The sequence below is a fragment of the Macaca mulatta genome, chromosome 16 (genome assembly GCF_049350105.2).
Source record: "Macaca mulatta isolate MMU2019108-1 chromosome 16, T2T-MMU8v2.0, whole genome shotgun sequence".
Taxonomy (NCBI): domain Eukaryota; kingdom Metazoa; phylum Chordata; class Mammalia; order Primates; family Cercopithecidae; genus Macaca; species Macaca mulatta.
Genome location: NC_133421.1, coordinates 48,731,034 through 48,756,891, shown reverse-complemented (window position 1 = coordinate 48,756,891; position 25,858 = coordinate 48,731,034). Strand labels below are relative to the sequence as shown.

The following is a 25,858-nucleotide window of genomic DNA, read 5'->3' as shown; positions in this document are numbered from 1 at the left end:
ATGGTGGCTCACGCCTGTAATCCCAACACTTTGGGAGGCTGAGGCAGGTGTATCACGAGGTCAAGAGATCAAGACCATCCTGGCTAACATGGTGAAACCCCATCTCTACTAAAAATACAAAAAAATTAGTTGGGCATGGTGGCGGGTGCCTGTAGTCCCAGCTACTTGGGAGGCTGTGGCAGGAGAATGGCGTGAACCTGGGAGGTGGAGCTTGCAGTGAGCTGAGATCATGCTACTGCTCTCCAGCCTGGGCTACAGAGCAAGGAAACTCCATATCAAAAAAAAAAAAAAAAGAGAGAGAGAGAGAGAGAGAGAGAGATATACACACACACATATATAGTATATAGTAGACATCATCCAAAAAACATTCCCAGATTTATGATAACATGCAATGAACTATGGTGTGGTTTAAGTACTCCACTGATTTAGCAGAAAAATTGGAACTCAAACTATGTTAAATATACTGCATATGTAGTCACATTCATATATATTCCAATGAAAATACGTTGTCCATTATTTAATATCTGGAACCGAACATACATTGCTTAGTTATGAAGAACTGGTAGTTACATAAGGCAGAGACATGAGGTGGGGAATTACCCAAGCTATTATAGCTCTATCTGGTGGGTCTTTCTCCAAATATTTCCAATTTAATTCTCCAAACTTTGCCTATAAAGTTTAGGGCTCAGGCCAAACTGTGTAAATAAGCCAAGGTGTACCTAACTGAATTAAAATAAGGAATAGAACTTCTGCAAGGCCTAGCATATGCCAAAATCATTTACTTGCATAGCCAAGTCTGATGGTAGATTTGGTGTACAAATATCAACTGGATGTGTCTGATTAAATGCTATTTAATGCTTCCATTTAATATCATTTAAAAGCATCTATGCTTTCTAAGTGGGGCCTGTGCTCATCAGCACTGGCTTACAGCTGCTCAACAGTCCTGAGACTCAGAAATGGGATCGAAGAACTGGTAGAAACTCATACATGATACGAATAAAAGATTATAATCCATATATATAAACTTTTTTTTCAGGTGAAGAAATTTACCTAGGACACACTAGCAAATAGGTGGTAGAACCCAGATGAGAAGAAGCCAGGGCCTCAGACTCCTAATTCAATATTTTTTCCACTAAATTACTTAACCTACCTCTACAGGGTGCATCTCAAAGTTCCTAATAACCACCTAAATCGTCACAAAGAAATGAATATACATGGCCGGGCGTGGTGGTTCATGCCTATAATCCCAGCACTTTGGAAGGGTGAGGCAGTTGGATCACTTAAGACCAGGAGTTCAAGACCAGCTTGGGCAACATAGAGAAACCCAATCTCTACAAAAAATACAAAAATTAGCCAGGCATGGTGGTGCACACCCACCTGTAGTCCCAGCTACTTGGGAGGCTGAGGCAAGAGAATCACTTGAGCCCAGGAGGCAGAGGTTGCAGTGGGCGGAGATCACACACCACTGCACTCCAGCCTGGCTGACAGAGCAAGACTCTGTCTCAAAAAAAAAAAAAAAAAAAAAAAGAAAAGAAATGAGTAAATATAAAGATGGGGAGGGGAAAGAAATTAGGAGCTACTTCCATTTAAGGAAAAGGAAACCTACGAGAGAGCAAATCATCCCATGTTTACTTCACAAAAAGTGGTCTACCTAGTACGAGCAAGGAAGTAACTTCATTTTCAATTTTAGTATTTTTTATTCCCATGGAACTACCTATCATGACTTCCTTTTGAAATTTACTGTTCTTTGCCTGTGTCCATAAAATAATTTGTATATATAAATAATTTTAGATCCAAGCAGATAAAAGTAAGCTCATTGATGAACTTTTTTTGTGAATCGTTACATAGAAAATATTTTTTAAAACTTGATCACTCACTTGATAATGCCAAACATCTATGAAATGCTGCTAATAAATCCCTACTACAAAAACCTAACATCCAAGATATGGAGCAACCTCTTAGCACCTAATTTCACTTGTAAAAGATTAGGAGAACTATTCTTACTTATATATGATAAGAACATGATGGATGTGATAACCTGGTCTTTTTAAACCTCCAGTCTTAAACTGAAAGAAAACAGAGCCTGTTTGAATGGGTGATTATTGGAGCCAAATAATTTCCAACACTTCTTTTACCTCCATCAATGTATACTGTCATAGAGTTAAGCAGCAGCTGTTGCCAAAACAGGCCTTACTACCTCCAAGTGCTGCTTCAAGGTACTGAACAAGAAGGTGTAAATACATCTGTCTTCTGCTATTTGTAGCTCTACTGGCCTCATGTACGTCTTGCAGTGAGACAGATGGTCCCTGACACTGCACAGGCTTTCAGGCATATGTATTTGCAAACATAAGAAGGCAGATGTTGAATATGGTAAACACACGATTTGTCCCCTTAAGGTTTAAGTTGAGGCTTCTATCTCAATTTGGATATTTAATTACTGGATCCTAGAAATCTTTAGAAATCTCTACTTTAGAAATATAACACTTTATGGTTATTTTATGACTATGTACAAAATACCTCGGACATAGACCAAGTGGAAACTTATCTAACCTAAGTACATAATTTTACCAACTACATTATCAGGTATATTGAAAACAGAATATAATTTACCTGTCTATAAGTGGGTCACTCTGGGTTCTCTTTCTACATAAGCCATGTCACATACTTCTTGTTGATTTTATTTTAAAAATACTGGGAAAAGAATTTTATAAAATCAAAGCTTGAGGAAATGAGAATTTACAGAATAAAAAGAGACACGGAAAATGAAAACTCTCATGTGCTCATCACCCTGGTGACGTTAATGGAGCCATCAGATTTCTCAGCAAATACAATAAAATTTAATGTCAATAATTAATGGAAATTAGCTAACTCCAGTCTTAAGAATTTGTCATAGTAAAAAAAAATTTAATAAAATAAATATAGCCTTTAAAATCTAATACGATAAAAGCTAATGGGATGAAATATTGTCTGAGATCTGCTTCAAAACTCAGCATATGGCAAAAATGAAAATTCACAGAATATATTTGGTTCTCACAAATCAAATATTACTTTTAACAAGGCAAAATACATGTATTTTAGTGAAAATGTTAAATTTTAAGATAATAAAATCATATATTATATTCTGAAAACTTTATGATTAAATGTTTGGATAACTTATAGTAAAAGAATGATCAGAAAAGTCAATAGTAGTTTTCAAGTATAATCAACAAACTCTTCAGAGAGTGGCTAAAGGAGCGTTCCCCAACCTTTGTGACACCAGGAACAGGTTTCATGGAAGTGTCACCTCAGATCATGAGGCATTAGATTCTCATAAGGAGCGTGCAACCTAGGTCCCTCGCATGTGTAGTTCACAACAATAGGGTTTGCACTCTTACGAGAATCTAAAGCTGCCACTGATCTGACAGGAGGCAGAGCTCAGGCGGTGATGCTCACTCACCTGTTGTTCACCCCCTGCTGTGCGGCTCAGTTCCTAACAGGCCAGGGACTGGTACCAGTCTGTGGCCCAGGGGTTGGGGACCTCTGGCTTAAGGATATTGAATCTTGTCATCTAGCAACAGTCAAGGGTAAGTTATGATTGACCACTATCATCAAAGTCTTATCAGTTACTGCACTCTATATTAATAGGAAGGGATAAAAAATAGTAGATGGCAAGACAAAAAAGGAATAGTAGGTTGGGTAATTTGTAGTACACTAAAGCTATGCTACAACTAGAAAATTCATTGTAGACAACAATTATGTGGAATTAAAAAAACTAATCAAATACGTTCAAGATCACTTCTTCTGATAAATGTACTACAGTTATATAAGAGAATGTCCATGCCTTTAGAAATTACACATTGAAGTATGTAGCGATAAGGGTATACTAAGTCTGCAACTTATTGTAAGACAATTAGGAAAAACGTAACATGTTAGTGTATACACAGGCAGAGGGAGAGAACGTGAATGGCGTGTTAGTGTATATTCAGGCAGAGGGAGAGAATATGAATGATAAAGCAAATAAGTTGATCTATTAACATTTGGGGCCGGGCGTGGTGGCTCATGCCTATAAAACTAGCACTTTGGGAGGCCAAGGCAGGTGGATCACTTGAGGTCAGGAATTCGAGACCAGCCTGGTCAACATGGCAAAATGAGCTGGGTGTGGTGGTGCACACCTGTAATCCCAGCTACTAGGGAGGCTGAAGCAGGAGAATTGCTTGAACCAGGGAAGCAGAGGAGGTTGCAGTGAGCCGAGATCACACTACTGCACTCCAGCCTGGGAGACAGAGCAAGACTATGTCAAAAAAAAAAAAAAAAAAAAAAAAAATTGGGGAATTTGGGTATACAAGAATTCCTTTGGATAGTCTTGGAACATTTCTGTAAGTCTGAAACTATGTCACAAATAAATTAAAACCTAGTACTCATTGTGTGACAAGTATCAATTATTCTCTCTGAACACTTCAATACAAGGCATGCTACAAAGAATTTGAAACCATGGCAGAAATGGAATGGTATGAATTGAGATACAAAGCCTAGTAAATAATATGATACAAGTATCTTAACTAACATTTGTTTCAAAGCATATAAAATAACTCAAATTGATAACACTTCCCTTATTAATAATTAAATTGTTCATAATACAACAGAATGCTCCAAAAATCTGAGAACAGAGAGCAAATTTTTATAAGAAAAGGAAACATAAGAATTTTATCTAAATTCATAATGTGTGGTAACACAGGAGGACACCAAATGACTAACAGTTTCTATTCATCTTAGTGTAGAGAGAAATGCAGTAGTAAGAGGGAGACAGAGAGAAAGAGAGCAGGAGATTTTATCTCCTTATGGAAAATTTCAAATACTACATAAAAAAGTAGACTCACTTCCTATCCCTCTCCATAAATATTATGAATTAAATTCTAACATCATATCATTTTATGCACTAAACTTCAGTTACTATTTCAGAGATATATTTGGAGAAGCTCATTAGAAAAAGAGAGCTAATTCTTTGCATTATAAAACAGGACAGCTCTTATGTTAAAATTAAATAAACACACACCAGAAACAAAGCACTAGAATATGCTTTTATGACTCCAGGAGCCTTTTGAACCTTCTTAAATTTCCCTCACTCTGAATATAAAATTAAAATACAGAGAAACAATTTTGAGGATGGTTTCACTTAGATTCAGGAAAGACAGGCTAAAATCTGTAAGTACTTTGGAGAACTGTACAATGCTGGAGTGAATCAAGATGATACAGTTATGTACTGACTAACTTCAGTAAGTAAAAAAGAAACTTTAAAGTTATGATTCCAGATTTAGTCCCATTTTTTATTCTACATCACAGGAATGCAATATACAATGAAAAAATAACCTAATTGTCAATATAAAGGACATAACCTCTTTACTATTCACAGCTATTATTCTTAACTTATTTTAAAATAAACTAACAGAGGAAGAGAAAGTTGAAACCCAACTTAAGATTATACTTTTGCTGGACCCAAGGAGTTAAAAAGTTGAAAAAAATTAAAAAGATATACAGGCCAAATTATTGGTGCCTTAACATGTCTGATTTGGGATGAAGTTTTGCTAAAAAATACAGCAAATGCCACAGACTCAATTTTATGTCTGCATGCAGCAACAGGATCTCCCTATATACAAACACCACTCCACCTAGCTACAAGGTCAGTTTCTATGTTATGGTGATACCTGGAGGTCAAAGGCCTTATCCCTGAGACTACTGAGTATTTCTTCTCACAAAAGTGACCTCTGTAAACACATTAATACTGAACACAACAAAATTAAGATATATTGACATAGCAGCCAAATAATTTAATATATTCCTTTCATTGGAAAGAACTTGAGGACTGTTTGAGGCCAGACAGGGTTTTTGCCTGACTACTTTAATACAGAAATGTAAAAACATTGTTCCATTTCAAATTAGGTTAAACTTCAGCATTGCTCACTATGGAAAACAAGTAATTTGCCTATAAACATACACATTTTCTGATATAAAATGGATTTCCAGTGTTAACATACAATTGAATATCTAATAATATCTTAGACCTAGCAGTTTATTTTCAGGAACCTAATGAAGTGATAATCTTATATTCCTAAGGGGTAGCAAATTGCTAAAATAAGCAAAAATAAATCAAGTGAGTCATCGAAAGTCTTTAAGGAAGTTAATGACCAATCTTAATAAAGCCAAAATCTTAGTGCACTGGCTTTGAAAACTACCAATAACATCACATTGTCCTAACACTAACGACAGATTATTATATGTAAATTATATCTCAATAGAGATGATTTTTTTCAAAGTATTAAAAAGACGGTTGTCATCTAAGGTTCTCTCCGTATTTGTATCTGTCAAAATTTGGGAGTCATTTCAAATCCCGAAAGAGCCAGGAAAATGAAACTGTACTTGCAGGCAAAGCCACAAGGCAGTAAGGGTAAGACGAAGTAGATGGATCTGTTTTTGATTAGCCAATACTAGTTTTCACAGCTTGTCACTGCTTTGTTTTCTCGATGGATGTGTGTATACATGGTTGTGTGCAAGTATGTTTGTGCAAGTTTTATGCTTTGTACTTAATCTGATGCCATTAAGTCTCATTTGAGCTGGAAATGAAGAACATAACAAAAACCACACAAAGAAAAAGTATGTTTTATTTTTATTCATTCAACCCTATAAAACAGCTGTTAAGAAAGCACCAAGCCTGAAGCCTTACCCTGTTCGTTTGGTGATGGTCCCCAATGTCATTGGCTGCTTGATTTGTGCAAGAGGCATCACTACCATCAAGCTGGGGAGAGGAGAGAGTCGAGGGTTGCCAGGGTTGTTGTTGGTAAAATTGTTATAGGAGTCTTGGCTGTTCAGTTTTCCTACAAAGAGAAAAATAAAGAAAAGCATCACTGAGGGAAGTTTCCTATCTCTGATAGGGTTTTCACTGACTCCAGTAATCATTTAAGAAAGGCATCAAAGGGGCCGCGTGCAGTGGCTCACGTCTGTAATCCCAGCACTTTGGGAGGCCGAGACAGGCAGATCACGAGGTCAGGAGATCAAGACCATCCTGGTTAACATGGTGAAACCCCGTCTCTACTAAAAATACAAAACTTAGCCAGGCACGGTGGCGGGCGCCTGTAGTCCCAGCTACTCGGGAGGCTGAGGCAGGAGAATGGTGTGAACCCGGGAGGCGGAGCTTGCAGTGAGTGAAGATCGCGCCACTGTACTCCAGCCTGGTCGACACAGCGAGACTCCGTCTCAAAAGAAAAAAAAAAAAAAAAGGCATCAAAGGTAGAATTGATGCCAAGAGAATTACAATTATGTGGATGAGAAGAAACTAAACTATTCTTGGAGAGCTGGATGGCTCATGCCTGCAATCCCAGCACTTTGGGAGGCCAAGGCAGAAGGCCACGAGTTTGAGGCCAGCCTGGGCAACATAGTGAGACCCCATCTCTACAAAAAATATCAAAAATTAGCTGAGTATTGTAGTACACGCCTGTCATCCTAGCTGCTCAAGACTGAGGCAAGAGGATTACTTGAGTCCAGAAATTCAAGGTTACAGTGAAATATGACAGTACCCCTGCGCTCCAAGCCCGGGTGGCATACAGAGACCCTGTCTCTAAACAAACAAACAAAAAAGAAGTATTCTGGTAATACCAAGTGTGACTTAATTATTAACATATTTCAGTCTTTGGGAATTAGGGCTGAATTCCTTATCTTTCTAAAGACAGTTCAGGTGGTTTGTTGCCCTGCTTAGGTCCTCACATCCAACACAATCTGCTAGTTCCCCCATACCTTGTCAATTTCTAAACAAAAGCCAGCTGGGCTTTTCATAGGGATTACATTTAATCTGGAGATAATTTGGGGAATACTGCCATTTTAACAATAATATGTCTTTTAATCCAATAACTTAGGATGCCTTTCCATTTACCTAGGTATTCTCAAATTTCTTTCAATGTTGCTCTGTAGTTTTCAGGGTACAAGTTTTTTGTTTTGTTTTGTTTTGTTTTTTTTAATTTTATTTATTTATTTTTTTTGAGACGGAGTCTCACTCTGTTGCCCAGGCTGGAGTGCAGTGGCTGGATCTCAGCTCACTGCAAGCTCCGCCTCCCGGGTTCACGCCATTCTCCTGCCTCAGCCTCCCAAGTAGCTGGGACTACAGGCGTCCGCCACATCGCCCGGCTAGTTTTTTGTATTTTTTAGTAGAGACAGGGTTTCACTGTGTTAGCCAGGATGGTCTCGATCTCCTGACCTCGTGATCCACCCGTCTCGGCCTCCCAAAGTGCTGGGATTACAGGCTTGAGCCACCGCGCCCGGCCAGGGTACAAGTTTTATACTTCTTTGGTTAACTTACTACTAATTATTTCATTCTTTTTCATGCAATTTGAAAATGGAATTGTTTTCTTAATTTCATGTTTCAGATTATTCATTGCTAATGTATAGAAATATAGGTAACTTTTGTACACTGATCTTGCATCCTACAACTTTGCTGAACTCATTTCTTAGTTCTAGTAATTTCTTCTGGATTCCTGAGGATTTTCTACACACATAATTACGTCATCCTCAAAAAAGAGATAGTTTTACTTCTTCCTTTCCAGTCTAGATGACTTTTTTTTTTTTTTTTTTTTTGCCTCACTGACCTACCTAGAACTTTCAGTGCAATGTTGATTTGACAGGGGAAAAGCAAAGTTTGATTTATTTTTCGCTCATTTTTGTGTATGTAGTGAGAGTTGAGGTTCATTGTGTTCTTTTTTTTAAAACATAGATGTGTAATTGTTCCATCACCATTTGCTAAAAAGATTATCCTTTTTCCTTTAATTGCCTTTCCATGTTTGTCAAAAACCAACTGACCATATACGTGTGGGTCTATTTCTGGATTGATCTATGTGTTCCATTGATCTATGTAGCCTTTCAGTAATACCACATTTTCTCAATTACTGTAGTTTTCTAGTGAGTCTTATTAATTGATGGGTTTATAGAGAAAGTATAAAAATTACCTCATTTTCTGTGTTACGGAGTAAGCCAGTGCCTGTAAACCAACAACTCTTTCATGCAAAAAACTTCTTATTGATCTAATGTTCATTTTATATCACTGTTCTTGACTGTTGATAAAAATTATCAACTCCATTTATGTGGTTAGCAATAGATAAGGCATTTAAAAAATGATAACCACAGTAAATACACATATAATTGTTTTTATTAATTCGAATTAAGTTGATAAATTTATGCACACAACAAAAGAATCCCCCCCAAAAGCCCTAATTAATATCTTATTTCTGAAACACATCCTAAAAGACATCTGCTTTAAAAATAGCATGGATTCAGGATAGAGGGAGAACTACCACACAGAAGCTAATGGTAGCCTGAGAGGTAGTAAAAAGTCAAAAGTGCCTTTCTAAAAAATCATAACAAGATGATGGTGGCTTCAGAATTAGGATAATGGTTTAACCAAATGTTACTTCTTCCTTGGACACAAATCTATCTTTTTATATTACTCTATAGAATTATCAAGTTAAACTCTGATAAATGTCTCTTTTGTAAAACACAGGGAAAGATAAGAAATTCATGCAAATAAAATAAATCGTTCTCTATCTCCTCAATTTCCAATTCAGAATACACATTAAAGTTAACAGAAGCCATCTATACCTGTTGCAGGAATAACAAAAGACAGAATTCACAATACATACAAGATGATTTAGGCTACAACATAGAATCTTGTAGAAAATATGAAGAGGGAAATCACATTAAAATACCATATTTGTGGAAGAATATGAGAATAACTGCTTTATAGTCAAGCCATTCAAAGTAATTTATTATCACACTCTCGAGGCCAAAATTGATGTAGATAATTATAAAATTGCTATTAGACAACTATGCTAATATTAATTTGAATTTGAAATCAGACTGCAACTTTATGTCACAAGCTGGTGAAAATTAAGGTATATCATATATATTTCACAACTAGTAAACAAATATTTGTTGAGTGCCTTAGCCTAAGATAACACTGTAAGGGACTGTTTTCCTTGTTACCGTGAAGCTTACAGTCTAACAGGCACCAACAGGAATCATTAAGTGCTAATTGCCTAGAACTAAAGATAAGGAGACGTGCGAACACCTTTATTTGGAAAAGGGCTAAAGGAAAAGGGCAAATGGGATATGATCTAGACTTTGAAAATCGGACAAAATATAGATAAGGGTAGGAGAGAAGGAATATTCTGGGCATCAAGGATAGTATGAGGGAAGCGTGGTCTAAAGGGATGCCATTATGGGAGGAGTAGTGAGGAATCTCTAACGATCGCAGATAAAATACTTCAGTTTTAGGAGGACCTCTCAACTGAGCCAGAGGAGTAGGAACTTAGGTTAAGTTCTTCAGAAAGGGAACAGTATAGATGTTGAAGTCATTGAATTTGACAGATAAAAGGAGTGGTCTAGGAAAATGAAGTGATTCATTAAGAAGTTCCAAATCTGTGGTTTAGCTAGGCACGACTTAAAATGTTTCACTCTCTCACCAGGATAAAGGACAACCTCAGGATAGCAAACAAAGAACTTCAGATCTATCCTTCTCAACCTGTGTTTATGCTGCAGAGTCCATTTGAAACCAGCACATCTGAGAGGGTAAAATAAGTTGTATAGGTTTTACATTCATGTTCATGTTCACAGGGGTGGTGTCTGTCTTACATATTAATGGATATGGCTAGCAACTTATAAACACAGCTTTAATGAAACAATGGGTATATTAATAAAATGGTCAGTAAGGCCAAGATCTAAGAAGACAAAACTCAGAGAAAAAGCTACTAACTCTAATAGTCTTCAATAGCGTAGCTTCAGTAGTGAGGTGGAAAAGTCAAGAGTTTAAGGAATAAGCAAAGGGACTGCTGATAGGATAAAAATCAAGGTAACAGACAGAAAACAAAGATTTAAAGACTGACAATGAAAAGAAGACATTAACAAAGATGACATACTGTGCCAAGCAAAAGTTTCATTCAACCTTCGCTCTGTCACTTCACACTTTTGGAGGCTTATTGGTATCAGGCCCTGTTCTAGATTCTGAAGAAGTAAGTCCAAGGGACTTTCAAAGAGTTCATAATATAATGGTACAGAAAGACATATTAACAAAAAATGAAAAATGGGAGAAAACCATGCTAATAAATACATCTGAAAAATGACTCAGGAACAAAAAGGAAGGAGTCACTTTTATTACTGTTTTAAAGGACAACTTAAAAAGGGAGAAAAGGTATACAAATTTTGAGCATAAAGGAGAGAATATCTTCTTATTTTGCTTTTCTAGTAGAAAATAAGGGAGGAGAGATGTATAAATAACATCAGAAGTTAGTAAAATCAAAGAGCTAGCTTAGACAAGAAATCTCAATAGCTGACACAGACATATAAATAATACACATTAAAGAAACAAATGAAATAACTACACAAAACAGCCTAACAATCCTTTATTCCAGGACCTATTGTTAAAATCTTTGGTTATAAATGATTTTACACTATTTATTCTGTCTTGGATTTTCTTTGAAAATGCAGCTAGAATCTAACAAACCTCCAGATTTATCCTTCACAATACTGAAGACTCCACCAAGATGCCTGGACTCCTGAGGATAGTGTCTTACAAGTTATCAATAGCAAATAGCTCAATAAATGTTTGCCGAATGAAGGAAATGTATTTATTTCCATATCCAGGACATAGAGAAAAATATGGCCCTATGATCTATAGGAAAAATAATTCTGGAGGGGACTCAGTACTTCAGAAGGTTGCCAGATGACTGGAGTCTGCAGCTTTCACTATTCTGCTCAGTCTCATGTTCACTGGACTAGGAGGTTAGACTTGATAACTTTAAAAATAGATCTTTAGACATTTCCATGTGGTTATATCAAGCCTAAATTTTCAAGCCAGAATTCTTCATTAAATCTCAAGCCTCTTAGTATGAAGAAGTTCAGCAGGAAGAACCCTGCAGTGTCGGCCTTGGACCTGGATGAAGTCTATCGCTATTCTTTTTCTTTGCTCCACCTCTCAGAAATACATAAGATACAAATAATATTTCTGAGATCTATGAAGAGAGTTACAAGGTATCACCTTCACTAACCCTTCTTTACTATACTCTTCTATTTTTTCATTTATTGCATGAGTACAATGAAAAAGAACAGAGGTTATTTAAGTGCAGTTTTGGTAGTGGACTGCATGAAGTCTTGAGATACATAAAATATTTCACACACCATTATACTTTCAAATTCCAGCTAAGAGGAGACCTGTAAGTGACAAATGCCATGAGAATGAATATTCTCACAGTATTTCTGGCACAAGCAGACAGAGGAAGTCCCAAAAATCTCATGAGAAAATAAGCTCATCTAAGACTCTCATCCCAGTTTTTTGGGCTTACTCTATATAGATAAACTTGCATAAGCCTCAGGCTTTTGGGTCTTTATCCAAATCCACTAGAGCTTTGATCCTTTAGAGGTTTACCAGTCCCCATGATAGATAGAGTTCTCTTGGGGGGAAGAAATTCCAAGTTCCAATAAAATGGTTTCTCAATAAGTTAAAGCAGAAATTCTATTTGGGGACATAAAATTATTTAAAAATCAGAATTTTTAAAACATCCCTTGATGTTTAAAGCTATGATGTCTTGTTTTGTTCTGTTTTCAGTTTTTTGTTTACTGCTATTATTGTTTTTAATGTTATAATACAAAGCCATTAAACCAGAACCATTCACTTTGGGATTCAACCACTGACTTTCTGTGTTTATCTTCTAAAAGTTTGCAATTTAAAAAAAAAAAGGAATTATGAAAACAACTTCTTGTGCTCTTTTTTTTTCTGTTATCTTTTGGATAAAGGATATCTATAGGCACGTTGTACTTTGGGGAACACAAACTCTCCATCTCCATACTAACACATAGTTCCACTGTCTGCATATATGAGAATGACGTGGTGTGATCTGTTTACTAAAAGTTTTGCTAACTTCAAAATGCCACCTTACTCATGCTTTGTCCTATATTATGTTTTCCCAGACATTTTACACTATAAAAACACAGAGGAAAACTGGATTAAGTTGAGGATAAAAGTGAACAGAGAAAATAACAATGGGCTTTGTTGCCACGCTGGAGGAACAGCTTGTCAGGTCAGCTTTGCAGAGAGCCATATTCCCAAACCAGTCATCATTAACAGACTCACTTCCACAGGAAAAAAAAAAAAAAAAAGACAGAGTCTGAAAACTCCGGACAAAAGAAATCCCTGCAGACAAAGTAAAAACAAATTAAAAGACCCATTATAAAACACAGATGCTACAAGGAAAATAAACTTTCTAAGATTTACTGGGCTTTGACAAACTTGGACATTTGTGGAAAAGACATCAGCAGCAACTCCCAGGTAATGTAGCTGCAAAGTTAGACTCCTTTCTGTTTTATCTTTACCCTCTGTGCAGAAGCTGCCAGCTTGGTATTCTTAGCTTCTGAATGCAGTGATGTGAGAACATGTGAATGTGGCAAACTGCCAACTCCAAGAACTCTCTAAAGCTAGCAAAACTGAAACTGTTGAACATTTCAGATTATGTTAAATATTAAAGTTACTATCAGTGTATCTGTGCGTACATATGTATAGTTGTCTTTCTTCTGAAATGCAAACAAGAAGAGGGGAAATAAAGAATGAATGTATATGCATCCCTTCTACCTTTAAAAAATTTCCATATCTTACCATACTGTGAACAAAAGGACATAAAATCGGTTAAAAAATCATTAAGGAATCAAATGATAATAGTTGTAGATCAGAAAGTACCTTAAAGGAGTGTCATGCCAGGGAGATAGAGAAATTTTTGTTACAGGTTTCTAAAAGTTATTGTTAATGGAGGACAAAGAAAGATTCTTCAGGAATAGAAGGTACGAGAAACTAAGACCTACAATGGAATAAAGTGGGTCAAGTGAAACATTTGGAGGATAAAAAGAGCACTGTGCTTTTGTTGTCATTAGAGATATGAGGTAAACAAGTATAGAAATGGCAAAACTTCATTTGCAAAAAGAGCTAAAGGACACTAAGCAATGGTGCCCTATGAAAGAGCAGTGTTATTAGGAGATCCACATATCATTTCACTTATTCTTATCACAGACACAGACCTTATTCACTTTAGGCACTCCACTTTTCTGAAGGTTTACAATAGACATCTTCCTACAACTCAGTACTCTAGACTCCTACGACTATATTAAATTCTGTTCTCATCACCTTTCCATACACTTATCTACAAGACCCACTATGGTTCTAGGATATAAGCTCCTCACCTAGTGTCTTTGGTCTCCTATTTTGAACTCTCGCATTTTGAAATCAGATTACTGAGCCACACTGAAGGCCAAGGTCAATGTGACTCTCTGGCACTCCTCAGAAGACAATTCTACGAAACAACCCTAGTCCCAAATATCTCCTTTATTTTTGCCCTCTTTGCAACACTTTACCTATTCTAAGACATCATGTAGATGTTCTATTCCCTATATCATATGTTTCAAAAATAAAAACTAGAAGATGAGTTCTACTGGGCATTTTTTTTTTTTTTTGGGTAAACTTTTGTCTTCTACAGAAGAGCAAAGCTTTTGGTCTGTTTTTAATATCCTGCTGTGGAATTGACAGGGATAAAAATCTAAAATATACCAAGGAGTTTAACTAAGTTAATTCTGTAGTTGAAAAGCTCTGACTTCTTGACTCTGTCAAAGAATACAATGGTAGCTTGTTTTGAAATAGTCACTGGAAATCTGGGCTCTGAAAAGTTAAAAACACTGCTTAGTTCTTGCTTGCCATCCAATCTAACATTAAAGCTTTTTCAACTAAACTCTCAATTATTTAATAAAAAAATACCCTGTGTAAACGAAAATTTCCTGCAGGTAGGTTAATTTTGGTTGGGATGGGAGTGTGTGTGTCTCTCTCTCCATCTCTCTCTTCTCTCCTCTCCTAGATGAGAATGTCAAGCTTCCCAGCTGCAGTTCCAGGACTTTCACCCTCCTTTATGACCTTTTCTCAGGCATGTTCCAGTATAATCTGTAATCTACTCAAGTCGGAAAAGGAAACAGCAGCACCCTGGTGAGAAACAGTGCCTTCTGACCCACATACCAAACTGGGCGGAAGCAATGCTTGTTCACAGGAGCCAAGGAGAGTAGAACGCACAACTAAAAGAAAATGAATTTTGTGTGTGTGTGTGTGTGTGTGTGAACATAAACACAACAGTTTAGGTGACAATTAAAGACAGAAAATGCTGAAAGACAATCCTGTCTGGGCACTGATTTATTTTGCCTATAACTTTTTTTTTGGAGGCAATCGATGGTGAAGTAAAAACACTGCAATTTTTGATGCATTTCAAGCAAAAACACTTGTTGCTTTCTTTGAGTAAAAAGTTCATGTCACCATAGACATTACTGTAGGTACTTTGAGAAAGGGTGGGAAGGTAGGAAGATGAGAGAAATCTCCCACAAAATGGACTTGGAAATAAGAATCCAATCTTTTTTTATTTTTTAACAGGATGGGGATTGAGATTATTAATGATATTGTCATCACTTCTCCCCACTACATACAAAGTAGCCTGCATGGAGCTTTGCCTAGGGCTTATTAAATGTCACTAGAATTAAAAGTGTACTTTCAGGAGAACTGAAACTGTATATATTTATGTATGAATACTCCAATAAATAATTTGCTAGGTAGTTTTCCTTTTCTATTGTGAATCCATTATCACCTGTTAATTATTATCTGAATGTGCTGGTTACTATAACATACAAATTTAAGTATTTTTCTTCTCTTAAAGCTAAACTAAACCCAATAAATTTAGAAATTTGATGCCTAAAAATTAAAAGTCATAAAGAAATAATTACTGTTGCTAAAATTCTAAGTAGAGCAAGTATAGTCGACACTACTCCAAAAGGTAACAAGGTGGGCCTAGAACAAGGAATATGGAAAACTTAGGAGGCAAAAAATTACCCTAGAAAAGGAAATGAAATCAACAGTTAGAAACAATGTTTATAAAATGCAAGAACACAGAAGGAAAAATAATAGAACTAGCTGTGAGGAAATCTACTGAAATATAAAAAATCTGTCTGAAAAGTTTCATGCAATTAAGTCTCAATCACAGAGTCAACCCAAACTTGTAAGTTAAATGAACAAAATATCCTCCCTCAAAGTGGTAAGTTCATTACTTATTATTCTTAGAGCACTCCAAGATTTTAGAATGAAGAAAATTTATTAAGAGTTGGTGCTCTTAATATTTAAGAAGGGTTAGCAATTTTTAATTCATTTTAAGTATTAGGATTGTAATTTGACACTCTTTCAACAATGAAAAATCAAACAAAACAGTAAAAAGACTATATTTAACATGAGAGGGAGGAAAGTAAATTCTTCATATGTATAAATAAAAATTTAAAAAAACAGATCTTTGACCTTAGGCCTCAACCTATTTCTAAATGTATCATATTAAAGCACCCTCAAAATTTCCCACTCCTCTGAATCAAGTTCGAATATAGTACTGAAACTAAGTTCTCAAAAGTGAGGAGTTTTAGCCTAATGAAAAATCCCCAGAATTAAAACTCCATAATCTAACATCCCTTAGAACAAGTCTGAGGTGAAATGTGCTCCCCAAAGTATAAGACCTCATTAAATTATTTCTTGAAAATACTCTATACTCAACTCTCCCATCTTTATCTCACAATGAATTTTCAGTATCAACAGAGTAAATAGATATTCTTTACTGTAGATGGAAAAAATATGGAATCCTATCTTCTTGTTTCAACAAATGTGACTTTATTACTTAAACTGCTAAACATACAAGATGTAGAAGTATCAGAAGTTGGTTCTGAGATAAACACTTTGTAATAAGATGAAATATAGAATTAGTTGCAAGATTTAAAGTGTATTTTCTTAGATCTGGAGAACTCAAAACTAATTTTACATTTGCAGAACTTATCTTTATATACTTTGTATACCTATACATTAAAGAATGTACACTTAAGGAACAATTTAATATAAAATCAAAGTATTTCCTCTTGAATAAAAAGTACAGCCACAAAATGTAAGTAACTTTCCTAACAATTAAAATGATGTAAACTGAAAGAGCAAAGACTCTCTTCTCTCCACAGTCCCCTATTCTCCCGCCCCATCATACAGACGCCTTCCTTCTTTTTACCCATGACTGTTAAGGATATTTTCTGGCTCTATTTCAGCATCATGACTCAGGTCATGAGAAGTGTCAAAGATGCATTTCCTTCAGATGGGAAAGAGCAACAGATTATAACAACCATACAAAGATGGGAGTACAGTACGAAAGGGCCAAATCAGCAGTTTTGACAACAGGGCAGATAAAACCTTTTCTATTCACATATACTTTATTTCCAGTTTTAAAACATTTAAATATCTAACAAAATATGCTTACATATTTTACTCAAGATGAAAACAGGAAACCAATACTCCATTTAGCTGCCTAAATTATCAACAACTTGTGGAACAGTTTACCAAAAAAAAAGAAAAAGAAAGAAAAAAAATCAAACTAAGCACACCACACGAATACTACTAGTTCAAGCCCTACTCTTCTAAATTTACTTTTCCAAAAGTATGCCTATGACTTTACCTATGTACATAAAACCTACTTTTACAAAAGATCCTTGACAGTAAGAATAACAAAGAGGAGTGATACCACCACGATCCTCAGTTGAGAAATAATGACTCTTCTTTCCCTGTAATTCCCTGTGAAGCCGAAACACTTTCTTAATCAGCTGGAGCACTGCCGGAAAACTATATTCATTTATCAGTACTGTCATGCTATTTTTTCCCTCATCTATGGTTTTATCAAATATAGACACATTTCAATCTGCTCCAAAACTAGACCAGAGTGAAACACTATTGAACATTAATTAAGCATTCTTTACTAGAGATGGCTCTTAATACAGAAAATGGAACGCTCTATTTCTTCTGAAGCCAACAATAACAGTGCCCACGTTAATTCCACCTTGGTCCATTCTGAAATAGTAATTTCCCTCTTGTGCCTCATTCTAGCTTCAATATTCTCACCTGCAAAAACACATCATCCAATGTTAATAACTCTTTCAATGAACCTTAAATCCTTTTCCTTTTCTCATCCTCCTCCAAATTCAAAATGTCATTTACCTTATCATGGTAAGAACCATCATAATTTCTATTTCTATGCATAATCCTGGTATAGCCCTGATCCCAGTCTTGTTGTCCTTTTGTAGTTTACAACTATCAACTAGCAGATTTCTAGTTCCTGCTCAGATTTCAACCTCAGGACTATTCATGTCTGTTACTCTCAAGTCTGATAATTTCTAAATCTGTTCATATGGGTCAATCATTCAAACTCTGGCTATTACAAATCCTAAGAAGCCTACTCATTCTCTTCTCCCTCTCCAATTTTTCTCCAAATTAAAACACACACACACACACACACACACACACACACACACACACATTTCAGGTCTTCCTTTTGATAAGTACCTAAGGAAATGAACATTCACTTCTTTCCCAAAATTTGTTGTTCTACCCATTTGCACTTCTTTATCTGAATAAGTAGTTTTTACATTTATTCACTTCAGCAACTAAAAATTCCATCTCCAGATTTCCATAGAAATATTTTTATTTCTGTGGAAACAGACCAGAATTTCTGACTTAACTGTCCTCCTAACTAGGGAAGTAAGACAATAATCAAATGCAAACAGGTTCTCCAAATCCTCTTTTTGTTATTCTAATCACTAGATAAAAATAATGTTAACTCCTTCAACTCCTTGAAAGCTAACTTCTAAGTTTATTGCCAGAAACTCTTCATTACCCGAACCCCACCCTGAGCAGAGGATAGAAGAATTTCTCTGTGGGAGAACTGACCAGTGTACGTGAAAAGACCTATGGATAGTGACTATTTGAGGTATGATAATAAAATGGCATTCCTATCTGATAGACCACTGATACCTGTAAGGTGGTATGCCCTTCCCACATTCAAAAAGCTTCCAATCAGTTCCTGTATTGATTTGTTGATTAGCTGAATAAAAATTAAATAATTAATTAAAAATGAATTATTAAAAAATAAAATTTAAAAATAAAAATAATCAGTTAATGATCCATCAAGGATTCCCCATCACTGAGGTCAGTGTTTTGGTTCAATCAGTCTGATGGAGTCTAGGCCTCAGTATTTCTCAAATCTATCCAGCTGAAGTATAATGGACAGTTAAGGGTTGAAAACCACTACTGCAGATGGGCTTGGTGGCTCACACCTGTAATGCCCAGCACTTTGGGAGGCTGAGGCAGGCAGATTGCTTGAGCCCAGGAGATCAAGACCAGACTGTGCAAAATGGCAAAACCTTGTCTCTATTTAAAAACAGACAGAAAAGAAGACAAGAAAGAAAAGAAAGGAAAGAAGAAAAAGGAAAGAAAAGAAAGGAAAGGAAAGGAAAGAAGAAAAAGGAAGGAAAAGAAAGGAAAGGAAAGGAAAAAAGAAAGTAGGAAAAGAAAGAAAATTACTGCTTCGACATTAAAGATAAAGAAAACAAAAAAAATTGAAAAAGGAACTCAGAGGAAATGGAGATAATAAAAGGAGCACAAAAAAAGCTTCAAAATTTATAACTATCTCTTAAAGAGGTAAAAATATTACACATCTAAAATGAGAAAAGGCTATGATAATAAAAGAAATGTTCAAAGAAAATCATATTAAAAAGATTGCAGAAATAAAAACGCAACAAGAAGCTGGAAGATACGTTGGGGAAATTCTCATAAAGTTAAAAAAAAAACATAGAAAATAGACAAGACAGTTAGGGGCTCAATGTAGGAGATACATTATTCAAGTAATAGGATTTCCAGGAAAGGGCCAAAAAAAACCAACTGAGAAAAAAACTGAAGAGTTGAAAGAAGAGGCCTCTGGGGAATGACACGCAAGAGTGGGGAGGATAGGACAAAAAGTGCCTTCTTTCATTATAAAATTATATTTTTGACTTTTATAATAAATGCATGTATTTCTTTGATAAAAAATAAAAATTATATTTAAAGAGTAAACAACAACAGTAAGTGTCCAATCAATGTTAATAGAAAAGAGTAGATAACTATTAGGCCTTATAATGCCTCAATGCCTCAAAAATGAAGTTTAATCACTCTGATATTATAAAGTATACAGATAACAAGTCCCTGAATAGCAACACATAGAGAATTAAAAAATTTAGCATAATGACCCCACATACTCAAATGATATAACTAAAAAATTTGCCTCTATTCAATCAATGGTATTCACTTAGAGGAACTGGGTATCTACATGTAGTACTCAGAAAAGACATTAATTGATAGTAATATATTTCCAAAGTCGAATTTGCTAAGAAGACGTTGAAGAATAAATCACAGAAAACATAATAAAAAGGAAGAGAGACTATTTAAGATCTGATAAGACATTAACATCCCTAGTACCTTAGGGTTCGTGCCAGGGTTGCCTTGATTACAATTAGAAAAGTTGAGAAAATATTGCCCTCTAGAGGCATGTCTCATTAACCATTTAAAAATAAAACTATTTTGAAATCTGGAGTTATGATTTGCCCGTGTAAAAAATACATAGAAAAGTAAAAATATTTCCACAAGCAGTAAAAAGCAAAGAAGAAATTCTGGATTAATTTCAAGGGATAACGACATTATCTGGCATTTATTTAAAGGCAAACTTACAGAGAAAAGAAATGTGTTATATCCAAAATGAAATACACAAAAAGATAAAATGTATAAATAGAGTTTATTTGGTTTTAAACTATTTTTAAATTAATTTTCATAGCACTAAATTTTAAAGTATAATTTAGAGGCAATATAATATCGGGTTTCCTTTAAAAGATATCCCACTGGCAATTTTATTTCCCTCAAAAACTAAGCTTTCTATACCTTTCTCTCAATTTTACTGAGAACCTAAAACTTCTCTTTAAAACCCTATTTAAAAACAACAACTGTACAATCTTCATTTCATAGCTTCTCCCATTAATGATTCTGAAATGAAAGCATCTTGTTTTCAGGAAGGTATTACGAGGTCACTCTTTTCTATCCACTTTCCCTAACAAACTCATCTGCTCTGTCTTGAGAAAATAGTAAATGTCAAAACTAGCATAGCGTTATGGCAACATTTTTTTTAAAAAGATGATAAAAGAACTTGAGAAAACAAATTCACCAGGATTACTTTAAATTTGAAAACAACAAATGAAAAACAAAACTGCATTTGAGTTAAAACAATAAAGTACACGTAATCAGTAAAAACCCAGGTACTAAACTAAGATATACCCCCACAAGATTTTTCTCCATTTAACATGTTTATACTATTTATATACTCTATGTCATATGAGGCATAAAATTTAAAGCAGAGCTACAGTGCACTTGATTGATTTTTCTTGGCAAAAATTAAAACATGCACATGGAAACTTCAATCCACAAGTAAACAGTGATGTGGAAAGAAAAGTCAAGAAACATCACATTATCATTGATTCTCTTAAGTAGGTGAAACTATATAAGGCTGACATGTGCGGTTGCTTTGTATTTACAATTGTGATGTGGTCTGTATCAAGAAAACTACTGATCAACAAAAGTTAAAATTACAATAAACCATCAAATGAAAGCTATAAACAGAGTCTCTGAGTGGTAAAAGGAATGCCTCATACAGATGCTAAAAAGAAAAGTGATACTTCCAGTTTTGTAAAAGCACTTTACTGAAATATGGAGGCTCCAAGTCCAAGAAATGAGAGGCTTTGTACAAAGGTCTCCGAGTCTCATCAACCACTTCCATTTAGAAAAAGCAGAATCTAGAATTCAGATGCCAAAATCTATGACTCAAAGATGACTACCCCTCTGAGGATGAACAAGTTAATAGGAAAGGAGACACTTCCAGGAACTCTAGAGAACTGCAGAAGTGAATCCAAGATCTGTTTGTTAACTCAATGGAAATTGCAGGAAGAAAACAAATTCCTTAAAAGTCCCATGACACAGTGAGCTCTATATTTCTGAACCTAAAATGGAAAACTAATTTGCAAAATAAAGAAATGGCAAAGGCTCAAGAATAGGTGTATTAATTTATAAAACCATATTTCCTGATGTATACAATTAAAATGAGCAAAAACCAATTAAAATGATAATACTGCCATCACTTTTGGTTTTATATTGGTGTAGCAATGTAGCAACTCAACTTATCAATATTGAGCCCCATATTGTTCTAAAAGCTTTTAAAGAATAAGTCCAAAATTATTATATTTAATTTACTCATTATTTAGTGAATTACTTATTTATTCTGTTTTCTGGATAACAGGTACTGTACCAAAAATATTAAAAATGAATCAGTGCTATAGACTCTCACATTAAAAGCAGTATCAATAATGATACTAATGATAGCAACTACAGTAATCCTCCACTGAATATTTGATATGTGCCAAACACTATTTAAAGGGCTCTGATTCTCATAGTTACTCTATAAGATTGGTAATATTATTATTCCAATTTTACAGAAAGAAAAGTAAGGTGCAGATAGAATCAATAATTTGTCTATGGTTACAGAGTTAGGAAACCATGGAACATAGATTCTACCACCAGGGAGTCTGATTCCAGGTCCTCTAATTTCCTGACCAAGGAAGTTTTAACTTAGTCATCAACAGCATCAAAAATAAAAGTAGACTCAAAATAGTAAGAGCCATCTATAACAAACCCATAGCCAACATCATACTGAATGGGCAGAAGCTGGAAGTATTCCTCCTTAAGAACTGGAACAAGACAAAGATGTCTACTCTCACCACTCCTATTCAACACAGTACTGGAAGTCATAGCTAAAGTGATTAGGTAAGAGAAAGAAACAGAAGGCAACAAAATGGGAAAAGAGGAAATCAAATTATCTCTCTTCACCAACAATATGATTCTATACCTAGAAAACTCTAAAGATTCTGCCAAAGACTCCTTAACCTGATAAATTACTTCAGTAAAGTTTCAGCATACAAAAATCAGAAGCATTTCTATACAACAATAATATTCAAGCTGAAAACCAAATAAAGAAAAAAAAAAAAAAAGAATGCAATCCCTTTAAGAAAGGCCACGAAAAAATCCCATAAAATACCTAGAAATACATCTAAGCAAGAAGGTGAAAGACCTCTACAAGGACAACTACAAAACACTGCTGAAAGAAATCACACATGACACAAACAAATGGAAAAGTATTCCATGCCCATGGATTGGAAGAATCAATAGTGTTAAAATGTTCATTATCACCCAAAGTAGTCTAAATATTCAATACTATTCCTATCAAATTACAGAATTTCACAGAATTAGAAAAAACTATTCTAAAATTCATGTGGAACCAAAAAAGAGCCCAAATAGCCAAAGCAATCCTAAGCCAAAAGAACAAAGCCTGAGACATCGCATTTCTTTCTTTTTCTTTTTTCTGAGACAGAGTCTTGCCCTGTCACCCAGGCTGGAGTACAATGGTGTGATCTCGGCTCACTGCAACCTTCAGCTCTGGGTTCAAGTGATTCTCCTGCCTTAGCCTCCCAAGTAGCTGAGATTACAGGTGTACGCCACCATGCCCAGCTAATTTTTTTTGTATCTTTAGTAGAGACGGGGTTTCACCATGTTGGCCAGGATGGTCTCAAACTTCCGACCTCATGATCCATCCGTCTTGGCCTCCCAAAGTGCTGGGATTACAGGTGTGAGCCATTGCGCCTGACCTGAGACATCACATTTCAAACTGTACTACAAGGCTATGGTAACGAAAACAGGACAGTACTGGTGCAAAAATAAGACACATAGACCAATGAAAAAGAACACAGAACTCTGAAATAAAGCTGCACTCCTAAAATCACCTGATAATCTTCAACAAAGTTGACAAAAATAAACAACGGGGAAAAGATATAACTATTCAATAAATTATGTGGAGAAACCGGCTAACTACATACATACAGAAGAATTAAGCTGGGCTCCTACCTCTCACTACATGCAAAAATTAATGCAAGATGGATTAGAGACCTAAATGTAAGACCTGAAACTATAAAAATTCTAGAAGAAAACCCAGGAAAAACTCTTCTGGACACTGGCTTGGGGAAAGAATTTATGACTAAGCCCTCAAAAGCAAATGCAACAAAAAAATTGACAATTGGGACCTAATTAAACTAAAGAGCTTCTGACTATCAACAGAGTAAACAGACAACCTACAGAACGGGAAAAAATACTACAAACTATGTATGTGAACAAAGGACTAATATCCAGAATCTATAAGAAACTTAAATCAACAAGCAAAAAACAAATGACCCCATTGAAAGGGGCATTTAGACATGAACAGACACTTCTCAAAAGAAGACATACAATGGCCAAGAAACATATAAAAATGCTTATCATTAATCATCAGAGAGATGCCACAATGAGGTACCATCTCACACCAGTCAGAATGGCTATTAGTAAAAAGTCAAAACAACAGATGTTGGTGAGGCTGCAGAGAAAATAGAACACTTACACACTGTTGGTGGGAATGTAAACTAGTTCAGTCCCTGTGGAAAGCAATTTGGAGATTCCACAAAGAACTAAAAATAGAATTACCATTTGACCCAGAAATCCCACTACTGGGTATACACCCAAAAGAAAATAAATCATTCTTTAAAAAAAAAAAAATGCACTTATATGTTCATCACAGTTCTATTCACAATAGCAAAGACATGCAATCAACCAAAGTGCCCATCAATGGTGGATTAGATTTTTTAAATGTGCTACATATGTACCACGGAATACTATGCAGCCATAAAAAAAAAAAGAATAAAATCGTCTCCTTTGCAGCAACATAGGTGCTGCTGGAGGTCATTATCCTAAGTGAATTAACATAGAAACAGAAAACCAAATATGTCATGTTTTCACTGATAAGGGAGAGCTAAACATTGGGTGCATACAGACACAAAGATTGGAACAATAGACACTAGGGATTCAAAAACAGAGAGGAAAAGGGTGGGGAGGTTGAAAAACTACCTATTGGGTACTATGCTCACTATTTGGGTGATGGAATCAATAGAAGTCCAAACCTCAGCATCAAGCAATATACCCATGTAACAAATCGGCACATGTACACCCTTAATCTAAAAATTTAAAAATAATAATAATAGGTAGAAAGTGGAAAACAATCAGTACAGATAAAGGGTTTACAGAAGGAGTAAATATATGAAATTCAACACTACTTTTAGAGAGAGAAAGTACATCACAAGCTGGCCTTGAAAGATGGGGTTGAATGTGTACCTGAAGAAGTAGGGAGAAAGTAATTCAGGTGTAGAAACACGGTATTGAAGCTGGAAAGCAAAGACATGTAATTAAATTTACTTAGGGCACAAATAATGATGGAAGATATGCTTTACTCATTCAAAAAAAAATTTACTAACAGGTGAAAGGAATGCCTATTCTCCCAGAGGACTATTTCTTACCTTTGCCTTTCTCCTCAAAGCTCCGATACCTGCACCCATCCTCACTATGGGTGCAGGTATCGGAGCTTTGAGGAGAAAGGCAAAGGTAAGAAATAGTCACTTCCATTTCCCTATGAAAAAGGAAGCAACATCCTCTGTCCCCTCTACATTTTCCTCATTTTCCTGCTTCCCTTTACATCAATGCTCTCTGAAACACTTGTCAACACTGTCTTTTCCTATTCTTACTAAAATCCACTGGGACCAGGCACCTACCATCCCACCAAAAGTGTTCTTATCAAAGATACATGTCTTTTACACAAGGGGTTCCCAACTCCTAGGCGGTGGACTGGTACCGGTCTGTGGCCTGTAAGGAACCGGGCTGCAGAGCAGGAGGTAAGTGGCTAGCAAGTGGGCATTACCACCTGAGCTCACCTCCTATCAGATCAGCAGCAGCATTAGATTCTCATCGGAGCACAAACCCTATTGTGAACTGCACATGCAA

The 25,858-nt window shown here is 35.6% G+C and overlaps 1 protein-coding gene across 24 annotated transcripts in view; it reads right to left on the bottom strand.

The window, feature by feature from the left end:
* BCAS3 (BCAS3 microtubule associated cell migration factor) overlaps positions 1–25,858 on the bottom strand; it is a 712,862-nt gene that overhangs the window by 376,961 nt on the left and 310,043 nt on the right. For all 24 annotated transcript variants that reach the window (XR_013406305.1, XR_013406308.1, XR_013406307.1 and 21 more), the window contains exon 16: positions 6,698–6,848. Coding sequence is in view for 19 of the 24 variants with exons in the window: in XM_077970813.1 (XP_077826939.1) it covers positions 6,698–6,848 (151 nt within the window). In the remaining 5 variants the exon portion in view is untranslated. The remainder of the gene's footprint in view (positions 1–6,697; positions 6,849–25,858) is intronic.